Source organism: Cydia fagiglandana, chromosome 15, assembly GCF_963556715.1.
Source record: "Cydia fagiglandana chromosome 15, ilCydFagi1.1, whole genome shotgun sequence".
NCBI classification, from domain to species: Eukaryota; Metazoa; Arthropoda; class Insecta; order Lepidoptera; family Tortricidae; genus Cydia; species Cydia fagiglandana.
Genome location: NC_085946.1, coordinates 468,077 through 494,689, shown reverse-complemented (window position 1 = coordinate 494,689; position 26,613 = coordinate 468,077). Strand labels below are relative to the sequence as shown.

Sequence of the window (26,613 nt, the reverse complement as noted above, 5' to 3'; positions counted from 1 at the left end):
AGACTTACAGTCTTAAGTGGTTGTACCGCTACGTTGTATTTATTATTTAAAGATTTAATAAATAAAATGTTCGTTATGAACTTTAACCACAGCAGTTGGACAGAGTCATTGACAAATATATTTTTTTATTATGGTGGGTAGACGTACCTACCCTCCATATATTTTATGAACATTGATAAAGACAGTTGGAAGTAAATATTCATTATAAAACTTAATCGCGTGTAATTAAGTTTTAAGCGTTTTAAGTCCCGTTTTATGATTAATTATGTATAAAATTCGTGATAATTTAAATCAGAGTTGGGAGCAATGTTGCTGTAGAAAAATGTTTTTATTTTTATTACTCGCAACTTTTTCTCGGAGGCCAACGCACACATAGAAGCTTCAGGCGCACACATGCGCAATTATTTGGGGACATAACTTTCTTAGGAAGTGAACAGGCCTTGTTCTAGTGTCAGCATAAAAGCCATTACACACTACCGCACCACACCCAGGTCATGGAGCGCCGTACCAATTTCGCGATGCGGTGCGGTAGTGTGTTATGGCTATAAGCCAAAGACGGTATGATTCTATCTTTCTATGTTTGAGATGAGACAGTCTCTGGTCAAACTATATCTAAAATCACATGTCATTTGTTGTAACGTCTGTGGAAGCTTTAATAAATATATAGTATCTGTCAATCAATATTGTCTGTGGTCTTTTTGACAGAAGTTTGCACGGATTATGAATGAATCTTCTTCAATGTCGTCGTAAAAATCGTTTTTTTTATAATACAACAGTATTAACATAAATCAAACTAGTATAATTGAATCCGTGTACAGTGATACTTAATCGTGCTGTGAGAAAATGGTAATGTTCAACGGTTTTAATAGACCCTTTTTAGGTTATGTAGTAGTGTCCTTGTGAATTTACGGGTGTTCTAATGTATTTCAGCACGCATACAGGCAGTTGCTATTCAGTCCAGCACGGTGGAAAACAGCGCTACCGACTAACATCAAGACAACTGCATTTGCTATCAAAACCGATCAGGTAAAATAATTCACTACCAAAGTCCAACTATGTATGTATAATGAATATTATTATTGAGTAATATCAGTGGCGGATTTGTCTAAGGCCCAGTAGGCCTCGATCTAGTGCGGCCAGATATTAGTTGCGTTCTATATGATGGGTGCTATGAGAGGGCCGGCTAGTGCTTACTACAGGGTCTGGGGCCTAGGGCAGCCAAGACTTCAAATCCGGTCCGTTATCCGTTACCCCTTTAAACATGATAGATATTAATATTGTAATAAACATTTTAATTTGTCTATTTTGTTATCTAAAATCTGGTTGTTAAAGCTTAACACTATCGGCAAAATGTATGTGTAAATCGCTTGTGTTATGAAAGTTATACTACTTCCAGAGCCATAACAACTTCCAAGAATGCCGGCACTACTCAGCACGAAAAGGTTTCTTCTCCTCCATCATCGAGAACATCAAAGAGGATATAGCCAAGAACAAGGAAATGAAAGACAACATCAAGAAGTTCCGAGAGGAAGCACAGAAGCTGGAGAACTCGGAAGCGCTGCAGGCGGCGCGGAAAAAGTTCCATGCGGTGGAGTCGGAGGCTTCGAAGAGTTCGGAGTTCCTGAAGGAGTCTCTTGGAGGGATCAAGGATAAGATGGAGCATGTTTTAGAGGAAGCTGGCAAGACTGAGATTGCGAAAAAGGCTGGTAAGGACTTAATTTCACAAAATAAACCCAAATTTGAATGTCTTCATGGTTTGCGTTAGAGTGCATTTTCACAAATTTTTGAGCACCTCGGCCGCTCTGATATATCTGATGGTGACTGTACCTGGCTATTAAATTATTATTGTAGTGAGATAAACAATATAAACCTGTTACTTAATATTTTTTGTTGGTTTTAGGTAAATTCACAGAAGACATTTCAAAGACAGCCAAAGATGCAGCGGAGAGCATAGCTGACAGGAGCTCTAAGCTCGGTCAGACATCGGCATTCAGGACCATATCACAGGTTAATATTATTATTTAACACATTTTAGTGAACATATATAGATCCTTTGTAAGTGTACAAGAATTCAATGAAGCTTTAACAAATAGATCATAATGTTAAACTAGTGTTATCTTCTTGTTGCCCACAGTTCAAAAGTTGCCAGAATAATTGCAATTTTAATTTGTTAAAATAAATAGAGAGCTAGAGTGCTTTATTTCTCATTGCTCCTGATTATGTGCTTTGTTCACCTCCATAGTAGTTTGTTTAGCTATGATACTTACAGGCCAATTCAAATGTAGATGAAGTCGTTTAGCTATCGCGGGTCTCGCTCGCGCTCATACATGTATGCATAATCATGAGCGAAATGCACAATAACTGAATAACATCATTCTGATGCCAGTGTACGTTTTAATTGGCCTGTAGTGCTTATTCTATAAGCAGGCATACGATTGTGACAACTGATATTGCCGGTATCCATTAATCATTGATAGTTACCATTGAATTAAATGACAAGTAGATGTAGGTCCTGTATGCTTGTCTAATTTATTTTTAAATTGTTTCACAATTAGTGTAAGATTTTTGCATGAGTAATATGTTATTAATTAATAGAATGAATGATGAATGTTTGTGTCCTGCAGGCGACGGAGGTGGTGCGGAACGAGATGGCGCCGCGCGGGCTGGAGGGCCGCGTCTACTGCGCGCCCGCCGCGCTGCGGAAACGAGTCGAGGTAACCTGCACCCTGCCTCATACTGTCGCTACTGCGTGCTCCTGACTCCAGCCAGCACTCGCTTAACTATACTGAGATTTGTGCCAAATTCATCTAATGGGAGCAAACTATAATAACTGTGCTTACGACCTCTCGATTAAATTGAAGGGCCGAATAACATTTGCCCGCAGTAAAAAATTTTTTTGTTACATATTCATGTGATCAATTGACGGTCTTTCCAGCGATACAAACGGCTGACTATTTTTTTAGTTCAAGATAGCATCTAAACTATCATCTGACGAAGTATCAAGTGAGAAGCGATGATTGACGATATTTGCTCTTGGCACGCGGTTTAAAACAAGAATTTAAAGAGTGACCCAGGGGAACGTAACCATGGCGACGAGTGACTAGATAAACTTGATTCATTTAAGTAGTGTGTCTAAAAATCGCTTTTTACATACAGATCGGCGAGGACTTCCGCACGTTCGCCCCCGACACGGAGACGGTGGGCCTGGAGCTCCACAAAGATTCGAAGTTCTACCAGCAGTGGGAGGAGTTCAAGAACAACAACCAGTATGTCAACAAGGTACGTCCCTTTCACACGTCCTGGCAACTATAACAACCGTATTGTCTCACACAGCTATACTGTCGCCCGCGGTGAATCCGGCCCGATACCGCCTTTAAACCTTCAAGAGAAGACCGTTCTCCGACTTGCTGACCTCCTAACCCCTGATTATTGATTAAGGTAAAAGTACTAGTGCTCGACGCTGCACTAGTATTCGACATGGGCACTTTATGTCAAAGTAATATAGGTTAAATTTGAACGGTAAAGATTTTTCTGTATTCAAATTTAATCCTTGTCACTTTGTGCAGCCTTGAGCACTAGTACTTCTACCTTAATATTTATTACGTAAGAATTTTAAGCAAACAATGAATTGTTTCACTTGTTTTAATTTTCATTTTTCAAAGAGACAATTTTATTTGTACCCAAAAATAAAAAAGGTACTAGTAATTTTAATTTTTTGGTAATAATCTACTTTGGTTTTATTTTAAAATTTTCACATATATACTTATTTCCTCAGTCTGCGCTATTTCAAAGTGTAATTTTTTTACTTTGAGATCTTACGGAAGAACTATAAAGACTCCCTCTCGCCGCCTTGTAAGTTGTGGTCGACCTAATTGACTATTAAATAGATAACTAATTATGTTTACAGGTCTTAGATTGGAAAATAAAATACGAAGAATCCGATAACCCAGTGGTCCGTGGCGCGCGCTTCGTCACCGAGAAGATGAGCAGCCTCTTCGGCAACATGTTCGAGAAGACGGAACTCTCCAAGACCCTCACCGAGATCTGCAAGATCGACCCCACCTTCACCGCGCAGAAGTTCCTTGACGATTGCGCCAACGATATCATCCCCAACATACTCGAAGCCATGGTCAGAGGTGATCTAGATATACTCAACGATTGGTGCTACGAAGGAGTATTCAACATCCTAGCGACACCCATCAAACAGTGCAAGCAGCTCGGATACAGACTCGACTCCAAAATACTTGATATAGAGCAAATTGAACTCGTTATGGGCAAAATGATGGACCAGGGGCCCGTTCTAGTCATCACCTTCCAGTCCCAGCAAATAATGTGTGTCCGGGATGCCAAAAATAATGTCATCGAAGGCGACCCTGATAAGGTCATGCGAGTCAACTATGTCTGGGTCCTGTGTCGGGACCCTCAGGAGTTGAACCCGAAGGCCGCTTGGAGGCTCCTAGAGCTCTCGGCTAACAGCGTAGAACAGTTGATATAGATTAAGAAATAGCTGATTAAATCGTTGAACGATCGACATCTTTCAGTGCCTCTCCTATCCTGAATCCAATGGAACTAATGAAATATGCCATTTATTTTGATAAATGTAAACATAAAGATTAGGATCCAAGAATTGTGATATTTTATATTCAATGAAGTGACGTCTCTATCGAAGTGATAGACCAGTTTTAATGAAATTCGAATAACCACTGGTTAGAATTTTTTACACAGAAGTGAAGTAGATTTTTGTTCGACCACACCCGTTAATTGTCATTTTGTTATTTAATTTTACGCCGGCCTTAGCTATGAAAGTACTTAATTCGGCTTGTTTAAAAGGTAAAAATAGCATGAAAAAGAGACGTAAATACGACGATTTTCTATAAATAAAATCCTTGAATACAGTTGAATATGAGTGAGACCATGTTGGTAAAGAGTGTTTTATCCCAACGTGGTTAATATTGCGTTAAAAAGCAAGGCAAAGGGTCCGGCGAGTTTTGTTTATTAATTTATGTTTATTTTGTAATTACCTTTAGTTTATTTTTTATGTTTATTGTTAATTTAATAAATGGTTTTATTTTCAATTGATTAATTGTTGATCATTGTTTTATAGTTTTATCAATATCTCATAATCAGATTTACACTAGAGTCTTACTTGAGTTTATGCTAACACGATTTTAACGCCATCTACCGCGTTCAATCATGACTTTGATATTTTCTTACTAAATAAAACCCTTCCACAATCAATCCCTGAAGCTAACACAGTGCGTCATCGGGGGCTATAGCCTTACTCACCATTTAGCTGTGCCATCAGAAACAACAACAAGTTACCTACAGTCAGCAGCAGAAGTTGCTAAGCGGGCAAGGTGTTAAAAATGATCTTGATGCGACTTTATTGTTAAAGAGTATAAGAGCGTGTCAAGGTAATTTTGAACACTTCGCCCGCATAGCAACTTCTGCTGCTGACTGTACAGTGCACTTGTATTTTGCTAAGCATTTTATAAAATACCTAGTTATACCATATCCCGTTTATAAGAAAAATCCGCGTCAAACCTCTTGCGCATCATTACAATATTTGTCGTTGTCAACATGTGCGCAGTACAGCCTGGTACAGTCGGTCGAGTCGCTCGGCACAATTCCCTGCGGTCTCATTGTTGAGCTTAGTCAGCCTGCTATAGTTCTCTAGTTCGTTGCTAACAAAGTAGCAATGGTATTAAGCTTCTGCAATATTATTGTAGATAGCCAAAGATGTCGTTATTATTAGGACTCGAGCAAGCCTGTAGATAGACTGACTGTGTACGAGTAGGTATGTGAAACAAAAGTTTGTCTTGGTCATCATTTTGTAGTTAAATAAGCATTCCCCTTAATAAACTATAACGGGAATAAAATGAAACAACGATTCGATAAAAGATTTTTAATAGAGGCACATTCAAAAAGACGTACGTCTTCGGTATTTACAGACCTAAATTAGTGCTTGCCTAGTACCTACGATGAGAACTAAATGAAAACTACGGTGACTAGGTTTTAAACCGTTCCATTTTCACCAAAAGGAATGTTATCCACACTCATTTTAATGCCAACGTGGTTCTTGGAAATTCGTGTTTGTTCTTTCCTTGCGTAGCAGAGAAGAGTTAATAAAAATACTACTTTGAACGGTCGGCCATAGCCAACAAAGGTCAAAGGTTACAGCAAAAAATACCTTTTCTGAAGGCTTCGAGCTTTAACCTTAACCTTTTCTGAAGGCTTGAAATTCCTAATCAAGCTTGCTGTATTAAATATTAATACTGTTTTGCTTTCCATGAAAATACAGCCAAACATATTTGTACTTTCTAAAACTAAACTTAGCTACTTCTGAATTTTCACAAACCACGTTGCAACATTAATTATTAAAATAAAAATAATTATTATGCCTAATTTGTAAAACTTGAACTGTATGGCTTAAATAATTAATAATTATTACAGTAATTGATTAAAATTTAAAACGTGCCACAAAAATATTATTATGCTTATAATTAAATTAGCTTACAAGCTCAATCACATACATAATTATTAAAACAATATTCGCAGTGTTGCAAGTGTAAAACCACTAAGTTTAGTGTTGCTATACTTAAACTAGATTATAGTGACGGATTTTTCAGTAAAAATATAATATCAGAGTAAAGAATCAAACAATTAAAACATGAAAATTATGAAAAATATATAGGAATGAATATAATTTTAAAAATGATTTAATAAATTCAACCATAACATTTTCAGTGGAACATTTGTATTTGTAGGATATGCTTAATAATATTATGCATAATTATTCTTTACTCTGATTTATTCATAATTAACAATTAAATAACTCTTTGCTTAGTCACAACCGTGCACAAAACAAACAAACAAGTAAATGTATAGCAATCCAATACTTCTCAAGCATTTTATTACAAACAATTTCACTTCGACTTAAGATGCACACACAAATCTCTTATTTTCTTATTATAAAATGACACAATTGTAAAAAAGGCTTTTCTTAGGCCTTATCAGTGCTTCGTGCAAGTTTCACTTATAAATAAACAACATTTTTAGCATTTTTTCCATACATTATAATTTCCAGTGGGCCTTAGTTTCAAATATTATTTGATTAGGTAAAGTTATACAAAAAGAATATGACATAACCGATCACATTCAATATGTTTAATGATCCTCATATAGCAATCATTTTATTTACTATGATCCTCATATAGCAATCATATTATTTACTATAAATTTGATACGTAATAGTAGGTAATTGGAATGTTTTGGGGCGAATATCACTTTCTCAATAAGTCGAGTTGATATGGTTAATACCCATGTTTATGTTTAATAGACCAATAATTTTGATAGAAAGGTCTTTAAGGACTCCCCCACAATTAAAATGCTACTTATGATCATATGTTTGTCAGTTAAACATGAAATGGTTTAAGATTTGCTTAAAATATAATGTTTTTGAAAAATCTACTTTAAGAGGTGCTACATACGACCTACTTTCATTACAACACCACACAGTCACATAATGACGTGTTAAGGATTGTTGCAAAATATGTATTAGACATTTGATAGAAGGCTTAGTCAACAATCCAACATGCTCTGTAAAATGTGCTTTATTCCTTGAAGATAGGGTTTAAAGTACAGTACCCACTGTATAGTAGAGTCTGTGTACTCGAACGTGGTAGTTGTAAAATGTGTTTTATGCCTTGGAGTGAAGGTTTAATCTACGACCCACTGCATGACGCTCGTGTCGAGTCCGCCGGTGGACACGAGACGCGAGTCGTCGGGCAGGAACCGGACGCAGGTCACGTGTGATGAGTGTCCGCCATATTGGTGACAGAGGGACTGAAAAAACAAGAGTACTTATGTCAGTTTCTGGTTAAACTAATATCGAAAACATTAAAAATGGCATTGGTACACCTCGCCTTAGAGTCATGCAGGATTTGGAACCCTTTGAACGCCATAGCTGACAAAGGTTACATTATAAACCTAATAAATACATTCTGATAAAGTTTGCTATGAAAAATAGTCGAGACAGTCAAAGGATAAAATTTTGCTAGACTACATTGTAAGACTTACCTTAGGTTGTGTGACGGGGTAGGCGAAAAGCTTCACTTTTCCGAAATCGTCTCCAGTCGCGGCGAGGCGACTGTCGTGAGACCTGTAAATCCAAAGTTGATAAGTTAGGTTTTATTTTATTTTTATTTATATGAGCCTAGAGTTTCCCACTGCTGGGGAAAAGCCTCCCTTTTCACGTATCCCGGTTTTGACCCGTCTCCCACCAGTTCCTATCAAAGGCGTCAAAGTCATCTCGCCAACGCCGTCGAGGTTTGCCGCGACCCCGGGTTTGATGTGATCCGGCATACGGCAAACGTGTCCCGCTCAGCCCCACTTTAACTTGGCGGCTGTTTCAGCCACGTCGGCTATTTGAGTTTTAGGGCGTAGTACAGTGTTTTTGATGCGATCGGTCAACTTCTCGCCGAGAATACTACGCTCCATGGCGCGCTGACAAACCTTAAGGTTGGATTTCTGAGCTTTTGTGAAAGACCAAGTCTGAGCTCCGTAGGTCAGAATGGGAATAAGAAAATAAGTATTAGAATAAGAAAATAAGTACGGTACTTTAGTAACTTTATAAGGAAAACTGAGGACATCTTCAGTTTAGCCCACACGCCGACAGTCTGTCAGGAGTGTCGTCTATTACCGACACGTGTGTAGCCGACACGTCGTGTGTCGCCGACACGTCGTTACCTGGTGCAGGAGTTGATGTCCGTGCCGTCGGCCGCCTCGGGCCACACGCCGACCGTCTGGAAGGCGATGGGGCACGTGTGCGTCGCCCACGTCACGTCGCTGTCGGCACTTGGCGACACGTCGTGTGTCGCCGACACGTCGTTTCCTGGTGCAGGAGTTGATGTCCGTGCCGTCGGCCGCCTCGGGCCACACGCCGACCGTCTGGAAGGCGATGGGGCACGTGTGCGTCGCCCACGTCACGTCGCTGTCGGCACTTGGCGACACGTCGTTACCTGGTGCAGGAGTTGATGTCCATGCCGTCGGCCGCCTCGGGCCACACGCCGACCGTCTGGAAGGCGATGGGGCGTGTGCGTCGCCCACGTCACGTCGCTGTCGGCACCTGGCGACACGTCGTTACCTGGTGCAGGAGTTGATGTCCGTGCCGTCGGCCGCCTCGGGCCACACGCCGACCGTCTGGAAGGCGATGGGACACGTGTGCGTCGCTGTCGGCACCTGGCGACACGTCGTTACCTGGTGCAGGAGTGGATGTCCGTGCCGTCGGCCGCCTCGGGCCACACGCCGACCGTCTGGAAGGCGATGGGGCACGTGTGCGTCGCCCACGTCACGTCGCTGTCGGCACCTGGCGACACGTCGTTACCTGGTGCAGGAGTTGATGTCCGTGCCGTCGGCCGCCTCGGGCCACACGCCGACCGTCTGGAAGGCGATGGGACACGTGTGCGTCGCCCACGTCACGTCGCGCATCGTTGTCGGCGTCGGCACCTGGCGACACGTTGTCGCGTTCCCTGCGATACATCACAATATTTACACGGTTTCAAATTTGGAACTCCTCGCACTCTTGTGTCTCTGTATGCAAAATTATAAAAGCTAAACTAAGTATCTCTTGGTATACGTATGATTAATCTGATTTTGATTGAATTTAAAACGTAGAAAAAATAGACATAACCTATCAGGAGAAAGAATGAAAATTGCATTAAGTAATCTGTCTCGTTAAATAACGCGGGCACAAATTAGATTATTATATGAAATATGTTTTTCTAGTGATGCGGCGTACCCCAGCAGTAGCATACAGGTTCATGGCGTTGGAAGCGCATGTTGGAGACGCCTTTTCTAATTCGGCATCCGACACCGCCACTTTTCACTGTGCTTTTTACTTAGTACCTATCTACGGTATATGACATCTATTTCTGTTTACAGTACTCAATAAATATAGTCGTAATACTTACAGTATAAGAGTTCGTAGTCCCCGGAGTTACTCCTGATGTATTGGCTGTCTTCGGACCAGTCCAGATGCGTTATGTAGCTGGAGTGACCCTACACAACACAACATGTTAGCGTTTTCCTCTAAAACTACTTCTAGATCATCATAAATGGATCAATGGTTCAGATGGCTTTCGCTTTCGTAAAAAACAAAATCATTAACAAGTGAAGTCTATGAAATTGTGTTGGCTTTAATTTGACAGATGAAATAGATAGCGTTGTATGTACTGCCTCGATCTGATTCTATATGCATTTTAATCAATTGTTTTTTCTGAAGCTGTAACTTTTACTGAGGTGTGCAATAAAGAGTAGATATTCTATCTATGTAAAACTAAATTGATCCGTCTATGGTGAGCCTTATCCAAAATAAATAGCATTCGCAGTTTATTGCATTAAGCAAGCATTTAATAATGGCCTAAATTATGGATGTATCAGATCATAATAATGGGCAATAATATCTAAACGGTTTGATTAAAGCACTATAATATATCTACAAGTACTGACTACAGATACAGTATAATTGGCATATAAACTACGATCTAATTTTACCTAAGCAAGTATGTAGGTAGGTACTAAAATAAAATTGTATCAGGCCCCATTGGCTAAACATCACAACCTGTTATGGTTTTAGATCGTATTGTGATGTAAAGCCGACAGGAACAGCGGATAGCATAGCGTCGATAGGTAGCATAAATAAAGTAACGTGCAGTATGTTAGTTGTTACCCTTCTACGTTTTCTTTCCGTGCACTGGGGCGTGAAATGATAACTCGTTAAACTCAAACTGCCGGATTCGAACTTTAAGATACGTCAATTAATAGATCTGGAAACGGTATGGATTAGATGTGTCAGTGTCAAAAGTGACGTATTTGTTTGAAGAAACGTCACATTTGACACTGACATATCTAATCCATATCGTTTCTAGATCTATTAGTTGACGTATCTTAAAGTTAGAATCGGGCCGAAACACTGGTTATGATTATGATATAGTTTATAACTACATTAGGTACTGAAATAATACAAGACTAGAGGCCAGGTGGTTGGTAGGGCTTTATTATAATTCCTAATAGGTGATTATTCTACGATAGATTTAATTTCTAACAAAACAGTTCTAGGAAGTCATAACTAAAACTGGTACTGGTGATGTTTGATTCTATTAAATTAACCCTTTTCCAGGCCGCACCAATCTACGAGGTTTTCCCAAAAAATCCAAAATATTCCAATTAATAACTGCTTTAATGACTCATTTGAAGACAAGACAAATTTCTAAAAGTGTTATCTAATTTGAACCTGAAATCGGAATGCTCAAGTTGGAATTCTATTGACGCGAATGTGGTCGATAAATCGTACTACGCCTGGAAAAGGTTAACTCTCAAAGAGAGAGACAAAGACAGAACAGAGATGAAATCATCAAGATTAAAGAGTTCATTAAATGGAAAATCAAAAGTTGACACAATTGAAATGAAGTCGATTAAAAAAGAGATACATACAATAATAAAGTGAAAGAGAAAGTAGACGTGTCGTATCAAGGAGAGTTAATAGTTCTAGTAAAAGTAAGATATTACCTACGTATTCATATTAATTTATTAGTATTAAGCATACATACCAAGCACTTGCCGATCCTCGTGTAGCGGCGGCACTCGTCGTCCACCTGGTAGATGTAGATGAAGTTGTCCCGCGACCCCAGCGCCACGTACTTGTTGTCGGGGGAGTACTGGATCGTTTGGATAGGCTCCGATCTGTATATAGTAAATAATACTATAAAATAATTCTTCGGTACACTAGTATTGATGATAATATGTAATTTTCAATGTAATGGGAAGTCATAAGAATGACTAAAAGTGAGAAATAGTTTACAGGAAGATTTTTAATATTACGATGTTAACACGCTAGGTGTACGCAACTCGGTACGTTGTACAAAATATTACCCGATATTCAAATAAAATGGAAACAAATTACGAATACGCCGGAGACATTCAAGAATAGACCTTTTCTATATGTCCTCAAGGAACCGAGTGCAAAAGCTAAGCTTCGGGGTTTCTCGATATCGATTAAGTCGTGTCATTGAAATCGATCGAAGCACGGATATAATAGTTTTCTCAAAAATGGACGGCAAAGTAGACTTTGCCGTTTAAAAAATAGGTCGCGAAGCGCGTAGTTTATGGTCAGTCAAAAATTAAAAAGTTAAAAACATTGCAGTCTCGATTTTGGGACTGCAATGTTGCATACAAATTCCATTATTTGTCGAGTTCCAAACTTTTTAAAAGTTGAAATGGCCATATCAAATGAAGGCACAGGCCCATTAAACAGCCAAACAGATGATTAGTACCGCGACTATTTAGTTGTCTCAAATAGGTTGGCGTATTTTCGGCAGAAAAATACACTTCTATTTTTTTATTAAAAAAATAAAAAGGCGGCAAGGGCTTTTTTCTGTGAAAATATATTCGTAACAACGTTGCTTTTGTAAAATATTTCTATGATATTTATATTTCTTGCACCATTTTTGAGAAAAGCACTATATATGACTCGGCTGGAAGGCTACTTGCTGGCTTCGGATTCAATTAAACGGACTCCCAAGGTCGTCCGTTTAAAACGAATCCTCAGCCTGCAAGTAGCTACTTCCGAGCCTCGACAATAATGTACTATTAAGTACCCGTCGTGGTGCGCGGCCAGCAGCTCCCGGGAGGCGGGGTGGAACACGAGCCACTTGCCGCTCAGGCAGCCCACCGCCACCGCGCCGCCGTCCGCCGCCCAGGCGCAGCACTGCGCGCGCTCCTGCGCCGGAACAAGAGCCAACGTAAACGAGGGTGCAACGTGATGCGTGCGGGTCGAAGCGCATGCACGGCGACGTCATACAGATTACACAAAAAAACCACGGGTTGCACTCCGGGAGTGCCGGCAGAAGTGAGAACTCAATGACATTGTGACGATCAGGTCACGTGTCCGTCTTCCGAAGCGTCTTACGTCAAAATTTAAATAACAGCGCCATCCAATACAAAATGTCTGCAACACTATTTATAATTGAAGTTAACGCCATCCAGCGTAATTTCGTCGCATTACTTGAAACCCCTAAACACATCACTGTTAGTACTCGAGTTATATTAGTACCGGCACAGATTATATAATAGTTCTTACGAACAGATACTTATCTCTCAAACAAAACGCAAATACGTTACGTTTTGATACCTACACAAAAATACAATGCTCCCCGCACCGCGCGCACCGGCACAACGCTAGGGTTGCTGACGCTTAGAAATGATAAATAAATACCTACGTAAACAGCGGAGTGAAATAAAAGGAAAGCTAAATCTTAAATTATACCTTATATTCCAATTATGCGTTAGTGTTTGCGAAATAGTCTTTTTAAAAGGTCATATGTCCCTGCAGTAACCGCAGTGTTTACGCCGTTTTATAAGCCGCGCAATAATCCCAGTAAGAATTAGTTTTAAAACTTCGTGTAATTTAAAACCAGATAGAGATTAATGTTATACTATAAAGAAAAATAATAGAAACCCCATCAATACAGGTAATTAATTATAAGTGTTGCTCTGGTTACAGAGCAAAAATGAGTAGGCACTTTCCGGTGTAAAGTTAACTTACTGTCGTTAAAATAAACATTTACCAAAAGAAATTAAAAAATTGCTACCTATTTCAAATAGATAGATATCTAAAACTATACATTTGTCATACATAATAAACACTACATGTTTAATTAAGGAAAATTCAATAGTAGGTAGGCACCTACTACGTAGCTTGTAACTATCGTAAAAATTGACAGTGCGGCGCGCGGTGACGTGCGTACGTGAGCGCGTGTGGCAACCAACTGGCTTGCCTATCTACCGTGAACGGGAGCCGATTCGTAGGTATTAATCCGAGCTCGCGCGGAGAGTTCCATAGGCCTGGTACCGGTTAGAGGAAAACTCACTAGATGGCATTTAAATCAATAATGAAAAATTTAATGACATTGTAAGTTTTTAGATCAGGTCACGTGTTCGACTTACGGTCACGTGACACCTGTTACGAGTTTAACATTTTTCCCCCATTACAAAAATGCACAGCGCCTCTAAAGAACTTTTCACTTCAATAAAGGCTCATTTAAACGATGCGAGTTTCATTAGCGGGTTTTGATCGGTCGGTTGAATTCGACGTAACTATTAATAACAGTCCGCAATGTAACTAAAATCGCATGCGAGTTCGCGCGTCGTCTAAATCAGCCCTAAATGTACCTCGATGTCCTTGCTCCACACGGTAGAATGGCTCATCCCGTCCCACAGCTGCAGTAGCCGGTCCCAGCCGGCCGTCACGAACTGAGGCAGAGTGGGGTGCGCCGCTAGTCCCCACAACTCGTCTACGTGACCTACAGAATAACACAATAATATACATATTACGCAGGCGATATAACGACTAGTGAAACTCGTAATGGTATGAGTTTTGGAAAGCTCGTTCACCGGCATGTGAGCCCTATCGGCCGATGACACCAGTTCCCTTAATGCGGGCCTTATGGCATGCATTATGGATGTCTCCCGCACCCCGTATGCGGGCGCTATCGCCCAATGAAACTGAACCTTTATGAACACTTACCTAGCACGGCGGGCGAGAAGCCCAGCTGCAGGTCTCCGTGCAGGATACAGTTCTTGGTGGTACCCACAAACAGCTGGCTTCCGCGGCCCTCGGCCAGTACTCGCACGCCACCGTAGTGACCTTCGATCTGAGGATAAAAATATCACTTAGCTGATTACGAACACACACTGGGACACAAATGTGAGGGGAACGAACACGGGTAGGAGGAGACTCACTTGATAAGTTGTTTCCACTTGTATTTTTTGTAGTAATATGAAAATAGAAGCTTATAGAAGTTATAGAAGCTATACGTGTGCCAAGTTTCATGCTTTCTTCCGGTCGGGACCGCACTTTAAGCTTAGAAGTCGGACTATAAGTTAAGCGGAGTTAACCTTTTTGACGCCGTGTCAAACACAAAAGCTGTCACGCGGACGCCACGTCACCGAAGTGACAAAACTGAAATTGAACTTTATGCCTACGCACGTAGGTCTATGTTACTCCGTGGTCTGTGATCGATTAATCAGTCTTTGGCGTTGAACCTGCGGTGCGTATATATCGGTCATCGGCGTCCAAAAGGTTAAGAATGACTTCGATTACGACTAGGAACGTTGCAATATCTTCTGAAGGTTTATTCGCGTGTGACTCACGATGTTCTCGTGGCCGGTGGCGCCGAGCTCGGGGTCGAACATGACGACGCGGCCGTCCTTGCCGCCGCCGCTGACGACGGCGCCGTCCTTGAGCGCGAGCAGCGAGAACACGGCGCCCGCGTGCACGCCGCGCACCAGCCGCGCGACCGTGTTGGTGCCGCGGCCCCACACGATGATGTTGCCGCTCGAGTCGCCCGACAGCACGTCGCCTGGGTGGACGAAAATGGACTCTCTAAAGCTTTTTTGCACCCTTAATATAGCAAAATCCATAGACTACGAAAACCACTTACCGTTGCTTGTTAGTGTCCTTAGGCTACGGTGAAAATCGAGAAAAAAGCTGTCTAAAGATTTAATTTAGCGCGGAGCAAGTACCAGGGCCTCATGAGTTACAAGGTGTCGTTGACCGACGCGCCGGGCCGCGGGGGCCGGGGCGCGTACGAGTATGAAGGTATTGCGGCGGCTCGCGTATCTTAGCTATACACTTTTGGTTTGTTTACCTATGTGATTCTACTACTTACTTTAAAGTATTATTTTTGTTGACTCGTAAAAAAAGTATTGTATTGTATACAATAGTGATATAATCAATCTTTTCAATCTCGTACCTCACTTAGGCAACTCAGCAACGGTATTCGACTGAAAAGCTCTCTTTATTATATCACGATTATTATAAAGTACTATTACGAGTAGGTATATGGTGATTAAGTTCACTTCACATGTATCTAATTAATTGATGATAATGGAAATCGATGGGTTCGGTGATGCTTCTCGTTAAATAAGACCTACCTGTATATCATTGAAACTTTAATTGACAGAAAGAAGCGATGCGCCCCAGTTTCAGCTACGGCGTTTCATTCTTGTCCGGGTCTCTTCTTTACAAATCGTATTTCTCAATCGATTCTCGTAAAAATTTGTGAGCAGGTTTTTGGTTTTTTTTTAGAATAGCTATAGGGACCGCAAGATCTACAGCGCACATAAACACTAATAAATAGAGACCTTACCGTTATGGTTGAATCCAAGACACGTGACGTATTTGGGCTTGTCCCGGGCCTCGAACACGCCCATGCGCTTGTAGAGCATGTTGGTGTGGTCGAGCGTCCAGAACGCGATGTGGTTCTTGCCGCACGTCACGATCTGGTTGCGGTCCAGCGGGTGGAACTCGCATGCCACCACGGTGTCCACTGAGCACTACGGATGAAATATAAACGAATAAAACACAAGCAAAATGTAAGAATTGGAATTACAATTTAGAACTCCACTGGGCTCTCGAAACTCAGTTATGATGAGTTTAAGCGTGATCTATAACATATGAAAGCTCACAGAGTAAGGTTTATATCAGTGACTTAACCTTTCAGTGATTGCTACATTATTTTTTGATCAGGGAGCACCAACTATTTTGAACTTTTGGAAGTAAATGTGTTAAGTGAAAGGCATATTATATTAGAAAGCCTCGCCCTAAGCCCTTCTACAAGTTTGCCTACCACTCAACAGCACCTCTAGCACATCTTGCATCCGCGACTTAGACCGCGACTCGAGTCGCCATTCCCGCGGCTGTCAAATCTGTCGATTTCCGTAGCATAACTTGTACCCGCGACTGCAACAGCCGCGTAGAGAACTCAAAGTCGCGGCGCGACTCGTCAGTGTTACCCGGCGAAATCAAAGTCTAAACAAATCGATATTTGCAAGTGGCAACACTGAATCGGAAACCAGGGATGCGCTAAATCATTCGTTCTTTGGTGGTAAAAAATCTAGTTTTTTGTCGATGGTTAAGTTTTTCCTGTCAAAGTCAAGGAACTTTCAAATTTTGTCAACATTTAATTACGGGAAAAAATATGAAAAAATGTAAGTAATAGAGCCTTATATAATTAATATTGATAATATTCCTTAAAATATATTGTTTAAAAATTTCTGTTTAATAAACCTTTTAAATAAAATATTTTTGTAAGTAACTATAATAATGGAATTGCTATTATTGGGTTTGTTCTCATATTCCTGTTGTAAATAGTGTTTTTTTTTTCAGAATAAGTTCAGCATTATCCTAGACACGATTGATATCCCAGCACCCAAAGGAAAATATTATTAACAGGAACGTGCCAAAGGGACCCGAAGTGGAGATTCAGGAAAAGAAACACACTAGGCAAGCTTGTAGGTTTTAAACGCGGAGCTGTCCCCTTTTCTAAATTAACTAAGATGTGAGAAGCGCTTTAGCTTTAAGAACACCACCGACGAAGTGAACTATTAATAATAACCCTAATGGTTATGGCGTACCTATCTAAGCTGCCACAGTAACTCTCAATTAAGTTTCATATAGTTTTTCTTGTGCCAATAATGGATGGCATGTGTGTGTACTGTGTACCTAACTGTTTATGATTTGACAAATTGATATGAGAAGCTTATTTCATAGTCCTCGATGAAGTCATGACCATATTTTATTGTCTTGTTTACAAACCAATTTTCTTTCCAGGGTGATATTTAATTGTCCTACGCCGCATGTCGAAGAAAAAGGAAGAGAGAAAATACTTTTCAAGGGTAATAAAGAAGATTCTTACAATTTCTCTATAGTGGTTCTAGATGTTAATATATATTAGGTTTAATAATAAGAAGTCGAATATTGCAAGAATATATAAGGCAAAGCATAAGCATATATACTATTAATTTAAATATTGTTTTTTTTCTCTCTCCTGTATTTTTACCTGAAAAGAAACAAAAATAAAGTAGGTAGGTAAGTACCTAGAACTCCTAGAAGCCATGATTAATTAGCTCCAAAAGGCCCACTTCATACCTAATGCTGACAGCAACGTATCATGGCATGATACGTTGTTGATGTATCAGGCCCTGTCAAACATGAAGTGAAACATCTAGAACACGGGTTTGATCTAGAGGAGTTTCAATATGGTAGACCATATGATAACCGTACCTATGCTACCTACGCAGACTATGACATGAGCGTAACAACTCCTTCAAAATATTGTTGGTCGCCTCGGTCCAGTCATGTCACGGTTGGTGTTGGCAGGGGACAGAATGGTTTAGTGGGTAATGACTGATAATATTTCATACAAAGCATGATTTTGAGCCGGATATGATCCTGTTATAGCCACGTATTACATCATTCTGTTACAGTACGATGCAGCGGGCACAGGCCACATGTAGGTATGTTTTGTTGAAGTCGAGGAAGGTTCCAAACGGTACCTAAATAGTAAGAGATTGTTGAAATTAGACATCTAACCGTGATCCTAAATATTACTACTAAGACTATGGCTTACTTAATAAGTTGGATAGTTTGGTTTGAACATTTGTACCTACCCACCTCATCGGCTTCATTTATGTACAAGCAAGCGGGCTCCGTTGTTAGGTTGATGAAAGTTTTGTGTAAGGAAGTCTTAGGATTACTTTTACAAACTTACGAACCTGAATTGAAATTTAAAAATCCTACATATGTAGCTATTTACTTAATTGAGTACCTACAAACTAGCTGTTTGAAATTAAAGTTGTAAACATGATGGGTGTGTTGTGGTACATGTAGGTATCACCGTGCATAATCAATATAAGAGTGCGTAAAGCGCATTTAGTGATTGTTCCATACTTCCTTATTCCTTAGGGCAATCAGTAATTATACAAGTTATATTATTACATAATATATGAAACTTGTTTTTAAGTTATAATTATCATGAGTTTAGTTAAAAAAGTACAAGCAAACCACCCGCGAGAGCGAGTCGCGTTATAAAGTCGCGTAGACTTCGACTCGCGGATTGACATAAAGACGAGAGAATATTTTGTCTCAAAATAGCCAGTTGTGCTACGGATTTTAGTTCAAAGTCGCGATCGTTGTCATTTTCTGACAGTGACACCTGATCGCGAGTTTGTCGCGGCTCTCGCGCGTGAGTTGTGCTGCCAACACGCGACAAGCCGCCAAGTCGCGCCGATATATCACTTCTCACGCCTGTCGCGGCCAGTTGTGCTAGAGGTGCTGGTATAGGTACTCCATACGCCTCATGTAACAGCGTCTTCAAGACGAAATTTGGCTTTCTGTAACTCGTAGAAGAACAATTGACAAAGTCGCTGTCGCCAGTGTCGCCGCGCACGCAGGAGAGAATGAATCTACCTTGGTCTCGGCGAGGCAGTGCCCCTTGTCCCGCTGCCACTCCCACACCGAGATGGTGTGGTCCGCGCCCTCGTCCACGGCGGCGAGGAGGGCGCCACCGTCGGCGCGCGAGAACGAGAGCGCCGCTATGCTGCGCTCCATCTGTCCCGCTCCGATCACGGCCAGGGTCGCCAGGGAAACGGAGTTCCAGACGCGGACGTGCGGCTGAGGGAAATAAGTCATGTTTTGTCAGTAGAAAAAAGCGGCTAAAAAATGTAAGCCTCAAACTTCATAAACGTACCCTAGCATCGACTCGGTCATGCCCCGCGCACTGGCCACTCGCCACAATAAGCTTGTTAGGGTGTATAGCGAGGCACTTGACGTCGTCAGTGTGGCCGGTGTAGTGCCGCTGGCATTGCTCCTCCACGTTGAAGAGAACCACCACCGCCGCGACGAAGTACACGATCTCGCCGGTCGGCAGGAGGTAGAGGTTGCTGCGGCAGTCTTTGCCCCTGAGGACAAAATCAAAACAAGCCGGAATTACATTACGAAATTAGTGGCGTGAAATTAATTTTACTAAAAAATCGGACAAGAAATTTTGTGTCCATCATCAGCATGATTGCATTAAAAGTTATATACTATAGATTGTGAAGAAAAAGTGCTAACTCATGTAACTATTACAGTATTAGTAATTGAAGTGGGCGGCAGCAGGGATGGGGAACATTATATAAAGTAGTCAATTTTGCGTCACCTGAGTATGACCTCAACTTGAGGTCGACTCAGTACCTATAGACAATATGATTCAAAATTATTTCCTTTCAGACTAGTTGGTGTTGACTAGTTGCTTAGGTACCTACTCTACGGACGTCCGCTAGCTGGCGCGGGTGCACAAAGCGGGCCACGTACGTCGCGCGCGCGTCCGCGCCAGTTAGCGTTACTCATTACTCATCAGTGTTGGCCGAACGTTAATTGCATTAACCATTAAACCATTATAAATTGAACCGTAAACCGTAACAGACAATTATAGTTTGCGATTCAATTTATGATGGTTAATAGCCAAAAATGGTCGATTGCATTGACGTTTCGGCCAACTGTTACTCATACTATTTTTCGTTATCCCGCTCCGTGCAACCATGCCAGCTAGCGGACGCCCTAAATAATGACAAGAGACTTTTTTATGATAGGTAGATGAGGCAAACGGGCAGACAAATCGTCTGATGGTAAGCGATCACCGTCGCCTGCAACACCAGAGGGGTTGTAAGTACGTTGCCGCGCGTTTAAGATGGGAGTACACTCTTTTGATGAAGGTCGTATCGGTCGGGAAATACCGAAATTAATTCCAGTTTTATGGGTGTGTTTGAGCCGTACCTATAGTTCGTTTTTTTAGCATTATAAAGAACTTCGCAGAAGTAAGCTTGTGGTTCCAAATCCGGCACTTTTAGCGGTAAATAATTTGAAGTAAATTATATGTACTGACCATGCTACATTAGATAATTCAATAATTATTAACAATTAAAGAGCTTGATAAAAACTACACGCTTGCTTCTGTGGAGTTCTTTCTAATGCTAAAAAAACGAACTATAGGTAAGTATAGGTACTTGATGTCAATCAGTCCGTCAGGTGACAAAGTAAAGTCGGACCGACGTTACGCGGACACAGTTGGCCACTCAACCGAGAAGATGCGTCGGCCTTGGCTGGCGGTCTTACGGTTCGCGTCCCAATTGTTTCCGGGTAGATAATTAAGAATTTGCCACGATCTTATCTGGCTCAGTGTAGATTTGGATTATAGAGTTAAAAAAATTTTCGGGCTGACACATTTACAGTACCTAGGTACCTATATCTGGATGACGTTGGAAAATTATGTTTATATGAGTTCAGAATCTGACGTTAAAAGGTAGGTATTAATTAGGACTATTAGGTGTACAAATTAAATACGAGTCATGTGTACACTTAAGTGCAGAAACTAATGGGAAATAAACACTTAGGACAGAATAATACGTTTTTTTTAAGTACATTTCGTGGAAAATATAATGTATTCGCGCAAACGTGAACATAAAAGCGGTGTTTATGGTTTAATTATGAAGTATTATGTGGCGTGGGGGATTCAGAAAGATCGTAGGATTGCTAGGCTTAGCAGTAAAATGACAACGGGAGCCTAAAATACTGAGATTAACCGTCCATTTCTTTTTCAGAAGATAAAAATATATCTCGTTCTCGATAGCCATAGAGAAGTTACGATATGCGACTGTCTGTTGGTTATACTACAACACATTGCTTTGTTTTCCCCGTAATAAATAATGTATATGTATACTTGTATAGCCACAATAACAGAGACGTTTAAATATTAAATGAGTATTAGGGCGTCAGAGCCATAACCGTCGATATGGATCAGTTTATCGCGTGAGACGTGAGCAAGTGCGTGCTAACCCACTCGGTTATAGGCTTGTAGGTAAGGTAATGAACGACCTTCGTATTATATTTAATTGCAGACTAGTCTAGACAACGGCTATTGTTCATTAATTTCGTATGTGCCGTACAAACAGTAACTACTTAAGTAGGGTGGACGCCTTAATTTTTAGAGAAATAGAACATTTAGGTGTATATATGTCGCAGTAAGATAGATAAAGCCGTTATATAGTTATAACTCTAGGGATATAATTATATGACGTAACATAGTTATATGAAAGCGATTCGTTACTATCTTACTAGGTATATAACTATAATACGGCTTTAGTTTAGTGATATAGTTATATTACTGGATTAAGTTTAGTGATATAGTTATATTACTGGATTAAGTTTAGTGAAATAATTGTAGGTAGGAGTGCAGCGGTGCGGCGGAGGTATAGTTATATCCCTAGGGATATAGTTATATGCCGTATAATACTTTTTAGCAATATTACGTAAAAGTACAGGTCGATTCACGAAAGCTGGCGCGAGATTTCTACTGAGTGACAGCTATTTTCATTGAAATTCTGTCAAATCTCGCGCCAGCCTTCGTGAATCGATCGCAATGCCTCATAAACCCTTACGAATAGCAGCATGAAAATATATATAATAGTTATCTTACTAGGAATATGATTATAATACGGCATATAACTATATCCCTATAGGGATATAACTAAACCTCCGCCTCATTGCCGCACTCCTAATACCTACAATTACTATCTTACTAGGAATATGATTATAATACTTAGTTACGTACTATACGGCATATAACTATATCCCTAGGGATATAACTATACCTCCGCCGCACCGCTGCACTCCTACTTACAATTATTTCACTAAACTCAATCCAGTAATATAACTATATCACTAAACTAAAGCCGTATTATAGTTATATACCTAGTAAGATAGTAATGAATCGCTTTCGTATAACTATGTTACGTCATATAATTATATCCCTAGGGTTATAACTATATAACGAATATATCTATCTTACTGCGACATATACACCTATATTTTTTACATGTACCTACATGTAAAAAATATAGGTGACGACCGGTCTGGCCTAGTGGGTAGTGACCCTGCCTGCGAAGCCGATGGTCCTGGGTTCGAATCCTAGTCAGGGCATTTATTTGTGTGATGAACACTAATATTTGTTCCTGAGTCATGGGTGTTTTCTATGTATGTATATAAGTATGTATATCGTCGCCTAGTACCCATAGTACAAGCTTTGCTTAGTTTAGTGCTAGGTTGATCTGTGTAAGATGTCCCCAATATTTATTTATTTTATTTATTTATAGGTCGTACACCGAAGGAAAATATAAATTATCTTGTGGCCATGTCATAACTTGATAAAGACCCTACAAAAATATAGTTTAGTTGATTGCTTTAACCTTTTGGCCGCCGGACCTAGTCCGCAAAGACGCTCACTCACACGCCAGAGTAAATTCTAACCCCCTTATTCATAAACGTTTACTAAAGTTGACAAGCTGATAATAATCGTTTGTCCCTTTCCATCATACTAATACGTCAGAAAGGGACAAACGATTATTATCGGCTTATCAACTTTAGTAAACGTTTATGAATAAGGGGGTAAGTAAACAACTAATAAAAAGTTTAGGGATTGCAAAATGTGATATCGATATTTACAATTTATGGTAACAATCTTCTCAATTTGGCTTTGTTCTTAACCAACTTTAATTTATTTCGAGAATGCCAAAAATTAACATATTTTTTACACACGACAATGTTAAAAATAAAGGTCTTTATCATTAAAAACAACCACTAAACAATATCGATTCATGACGTAATATCACCGCACTAGGCTCTACGAGAAGTCTTGTATACATGACAACGGCGCGCATGGACTGCCCGCAGTGCAGACCGACAAGGGCCGTTTCCGCGCGGATTAAGTAATAATAGTCTCTAGGTCAACGGCGTAAGCGCTTGTCGGTACGTAAACTTTATAAGCGTTAGGTTAGAGCCGCGCATCGTGTGTCGATAATATAAATGTACCGGAACTGCATTGGGGAAAATGACACGTGGGTTGAATTGTCAATGAGTGAAGAACAATAATATTGGAAAAGGGTGGGGATCAGAAATGTTCGGGAATGCATGTTTCACATTCGACATGTTCCTTAGAAGAGCTTGTCAGTTCCCGTATTACACCCTCCCTACCATAATAATTTTTCGTCAATTTCAAATACATAACATTCTCATAGTTAGGCGACACTGACTAGTCCGAGCGTCCGCCTGTAGGTACAGTCACCACTCGAGATTGTTATGCCATTTAGGGTTCTTGCTAAATTGGAAATTCTATAGCGTAAGTATTGAACGACCAATTTAGCTAGGACTCTAAATGGCGCAACAATTGCGGAGCGTGATGGTACCATTCTTGTGCGAAGCGGTCACTGCAGGGTATCACTCCCCACTACACTATCATCTCAAAATGAATCATTTGTTCTGCAAATAGACCACATGGACAGATTTACTTGTCTGACTCTACTATGGACAGCTGAACAAGTTCCCTGAACTCCAGCAATAGTTATTTATGCCTGTCTCTCTCTCGTCTCGTTTAACGGATTCTAGTTACTAATTATCACCAATTGGCATTTAACAGGTGTTCAAATGCTTAAATAAAACCAGATTGGCCACTTGATATTTATTTTGAATATTCTCTAGAGATGCACCGGATATACGGTTACTATCCGGCCGAATACCGGATAGTACCATTGCTTGATTTCGGAGTAAACAAATTGGATTTAAGAAACAGTCACGGTCATAATCGTACTTGTTTATTATTTTAAAACAATTTAGAGATTCAACTGACTTGCACGCGCACTCATTTCGAACCTAGAAATGATTCCGCGCGAACGTTCACTTAGAAACAGGTCAAAACTGCAGAATGCGCACCTGAAAACCCGAAATGTAGGTGCAGCTCTGCTGGCCGATATTCGGCGGCCGGATACCGGATATTCGGCCGATGGTCAGGCCGAATATCCAGTATCCGGCAAAACAACTATCCGTTGCATCTCTAATATTCTCATATCGAGTTAACATTCCCATCCCTAGCTGTCTTGTATACAAGACAACGGCGACGAGGAACATGAAAAACGTTGAAAACTGGAGCAATTTTTTTGATTGCCTTATTATAAAAGAATGGATTTATTTATCTGCTTTAAATGCAATTATTTTAAAAATCAAAGACCTAAAACATTAACACGAGTGTAAAAAAATACTACAATTGATGTTTTTTCACATTTACCGAGCGGTTGAATTTGTGTCTTGTATACAAGACAGCGGCGCCAGTGTATCGTTCTATCGTTGTCTTGTATACATGCCAACGGCGGTCAAAGGGTTAAGTATTTACGTCAATAGACACACATTAACGATATACCTAAAGGCATTACCTAATATTCATGTAAAGGTAATTTACTATGTCGTCCCTTAGGAGCACATATATTTTTATAATTAAAACACACATCACACCGTGCACTAACTATAATTACCCCAGAGTTTAATAATAACGAAATTTAGTTAATGTAGCTCGCTAATAATTAATTACTAAAAATGATAATTAAAACAAAAATACTTTTGTTATCGAACATTTTTATCACAATCGATTGGCAACTAATAAACTTGCTAAAAGCCACAGTTAAATAAATATATAGGTATCTATTACCTTCTTAAAAATACATAACTTTTCCATCCTAATATTAATAAAACTCAAGGTAAAAATACAAAGAGGAAAACTTTAGATGATTTTTTTGTAAGGTGCCTTACATTACTTACCTAGGAACTACTCATAGTGTAAACTGTAAACTGTTACCAGGCAATGTTGTACCTACACTTGCAACATTGTAGAATACTCCAAAACTCCAAAATTTAGGAAGATAAATGAGTAATCTAACGCAGATGGCTCTCTGTTCTATTTAAAGGGTTAAATGCATCCCTATATGGAGATCTAGGCCGTGTGGGTGGTAATCGGTGGCCAATTGGTAAAGTGGACCGTTTCAAACAGAGTGGGAAATACGGAATATCTTGCTGGGCGGAATGTCCAGTGACAATACAATTTAAGGCCTGCGCAGACTGGCGGGACCTTCCTCAGTGTGCGCTGCGCGAAGTAAATCCTATTCGATGATCTCCGATATCGTCCGTCCGTTTGCGCAGGCCTTTACTCTAACTGAGTTTGCACGGACTTAACAATCGGCAGAGTGTGGAAATGCCAATAAGTACCTAGAGATCATTTTTATGAAAAACTGCAAAGTGCGTGGAGATATTTAATAATTCTGGTATTGGATCGAGATTTCCTATCTTACGTTACTTAAAGTACTCGTCTTTGCTGAGTAGGTATCATAAAATTATCAGTATCATAACGCGCCGGCAATAATTGACTAAAAAACGAATTGTACAAACGTAAGCTGCGTGTAAGCCCCAATCTATCACATCAATTCAGAACGTATCAATCTATCTATCGACTAGAATTAGTGATTGGTAGTAATTTGTCGAAAAACTGAATATTTGATTTGCCTGTTGCGGTCAGCGACAATACTTATAATTCAGACGACCTTGAATACTATCAGCAATCGATATTGTGTCACTCATAATGGGGGAAAAGTGCTGTTATTTATAAACCACTGTACTATATGCCTAAGTTAACATATTAACAGCAGTGGCGGATTTGCAGTCTTTGCCGCCCTAGGCCCCAGGCCCTGTAGCCCCGCCCCTTTCTCAGTACCCATCATATTGACTACATATTTTGAGTTATTTCTTGTCATAATCATCGAATTTTTTGTCACAATTTGCCGCCCCCAAAAAACTTGCCGCCCTAGGCCCGGGCCTACTTTGCCTTAGGGCAAATCCGCCAATGATTAACAGTAACT

At 40.3% G+C, this 26,613-nt stretch overlaps 2 protein-coding genes across 2 annotated transcripts in view; one reads left to right on the top strand and one right to left on the bottom strand.

The window, feature by feature from the left end:
• The first annotated feature begins 680 nt into the window (after positions 1-680).
• Positions 681-5,079, top strand: LOC134671178 (mitochondrial import inner membrane translocase subunit TIM44). The gene is made up of 7 exons (XM_063528960.1): positions 681-846; positions 931-1,026; positions 1,397-1,706; positions 1,901-2,007; positions 2,625-2,714; positions 3,157-3,279; positions 3,908-5,079. The coding sequence occupies exons 1-7, from the start codon at positions 844-846 to the stop codon at positions 4,493-4,495; spliced, it is 1,317 nt and encodes a 438-aa protein (XP_063385030.1). The 5' UTR covers positions 681-843; the 3' UTR covers positions 4,496-5,079.
• Positions 5,080-5,890: 811 nt separating this feature from the next.
• Positions 5,891-26,613, bottom strand: part of LOC134671184 (echinoderm microtubule-associated protein-like 2) — an 87,236-nt gene continuing 66,513 nt past the window's right edge. The window contains exons 9-20 of the mRNA XM_063528968.1: positions 19,590-19,800; positions 19,310-19,513; positions 16,209-16,395; positions 15,211-15,419; positions 14,585-14,711; positions 14,230-14,360; positions 12,657-12,778; positions 11,610-11,742; positions 9,972-10,059; positions 9,386-9,530; positions 8,080-8,161; positions 5,891-7,845 (exon numbers count right to left, since the gene is read on the bottom strand). Coding sequence (XP_063385038.1) covers positions 7,720-7,845; positions 8,080-8,161; positions 9,386-9,530; positions 9,972-10,059; positions 11,610-11,742; positions 12,657-12,778; positions 14,230-14,360; positions 14,585-14,711; positions 15,211-15,419; positions 16,209-16,395; positions 19,310-19,513; positions 19,590-19,800 — 1,765 coding nt within the window. The 3' untranslated portion in view covers positions 5,891-7,719. The remainder of the gene's footprint in view (positions 7,846-8,079; positions 8,162-9,385; positions 9,531-9,971; positions 10,060-11,609; positions 11,743-12,656; positions 12,779-14,229; positions 14,361-14,584; positions 14,712-15,210; positions 15,420-16,208; positions 16,396-19,309; positions 19,514-19,589; positions 19,801-26,613) is intronic.

Excerpts from the sequence above, each read along its gene's own strand:
- LOC134671178 (XM_063528960.1), top strand. Across the intron at positions 1,027-1,396 it reads TTGCTATCAAAACCGATCAG|AGCCATAACAACTTCCAAGA; the intron begins GTAAAATAATTC and ends TACTACTTCCAG. Across the intron at positions 1,707-1,900 it reads TGAGATTGCGAAAAAGGCTG|GTAAATTCACAGAAGACATT; the intron begins GTAAGGACTTAA and ends TGTTGGTTTTAG.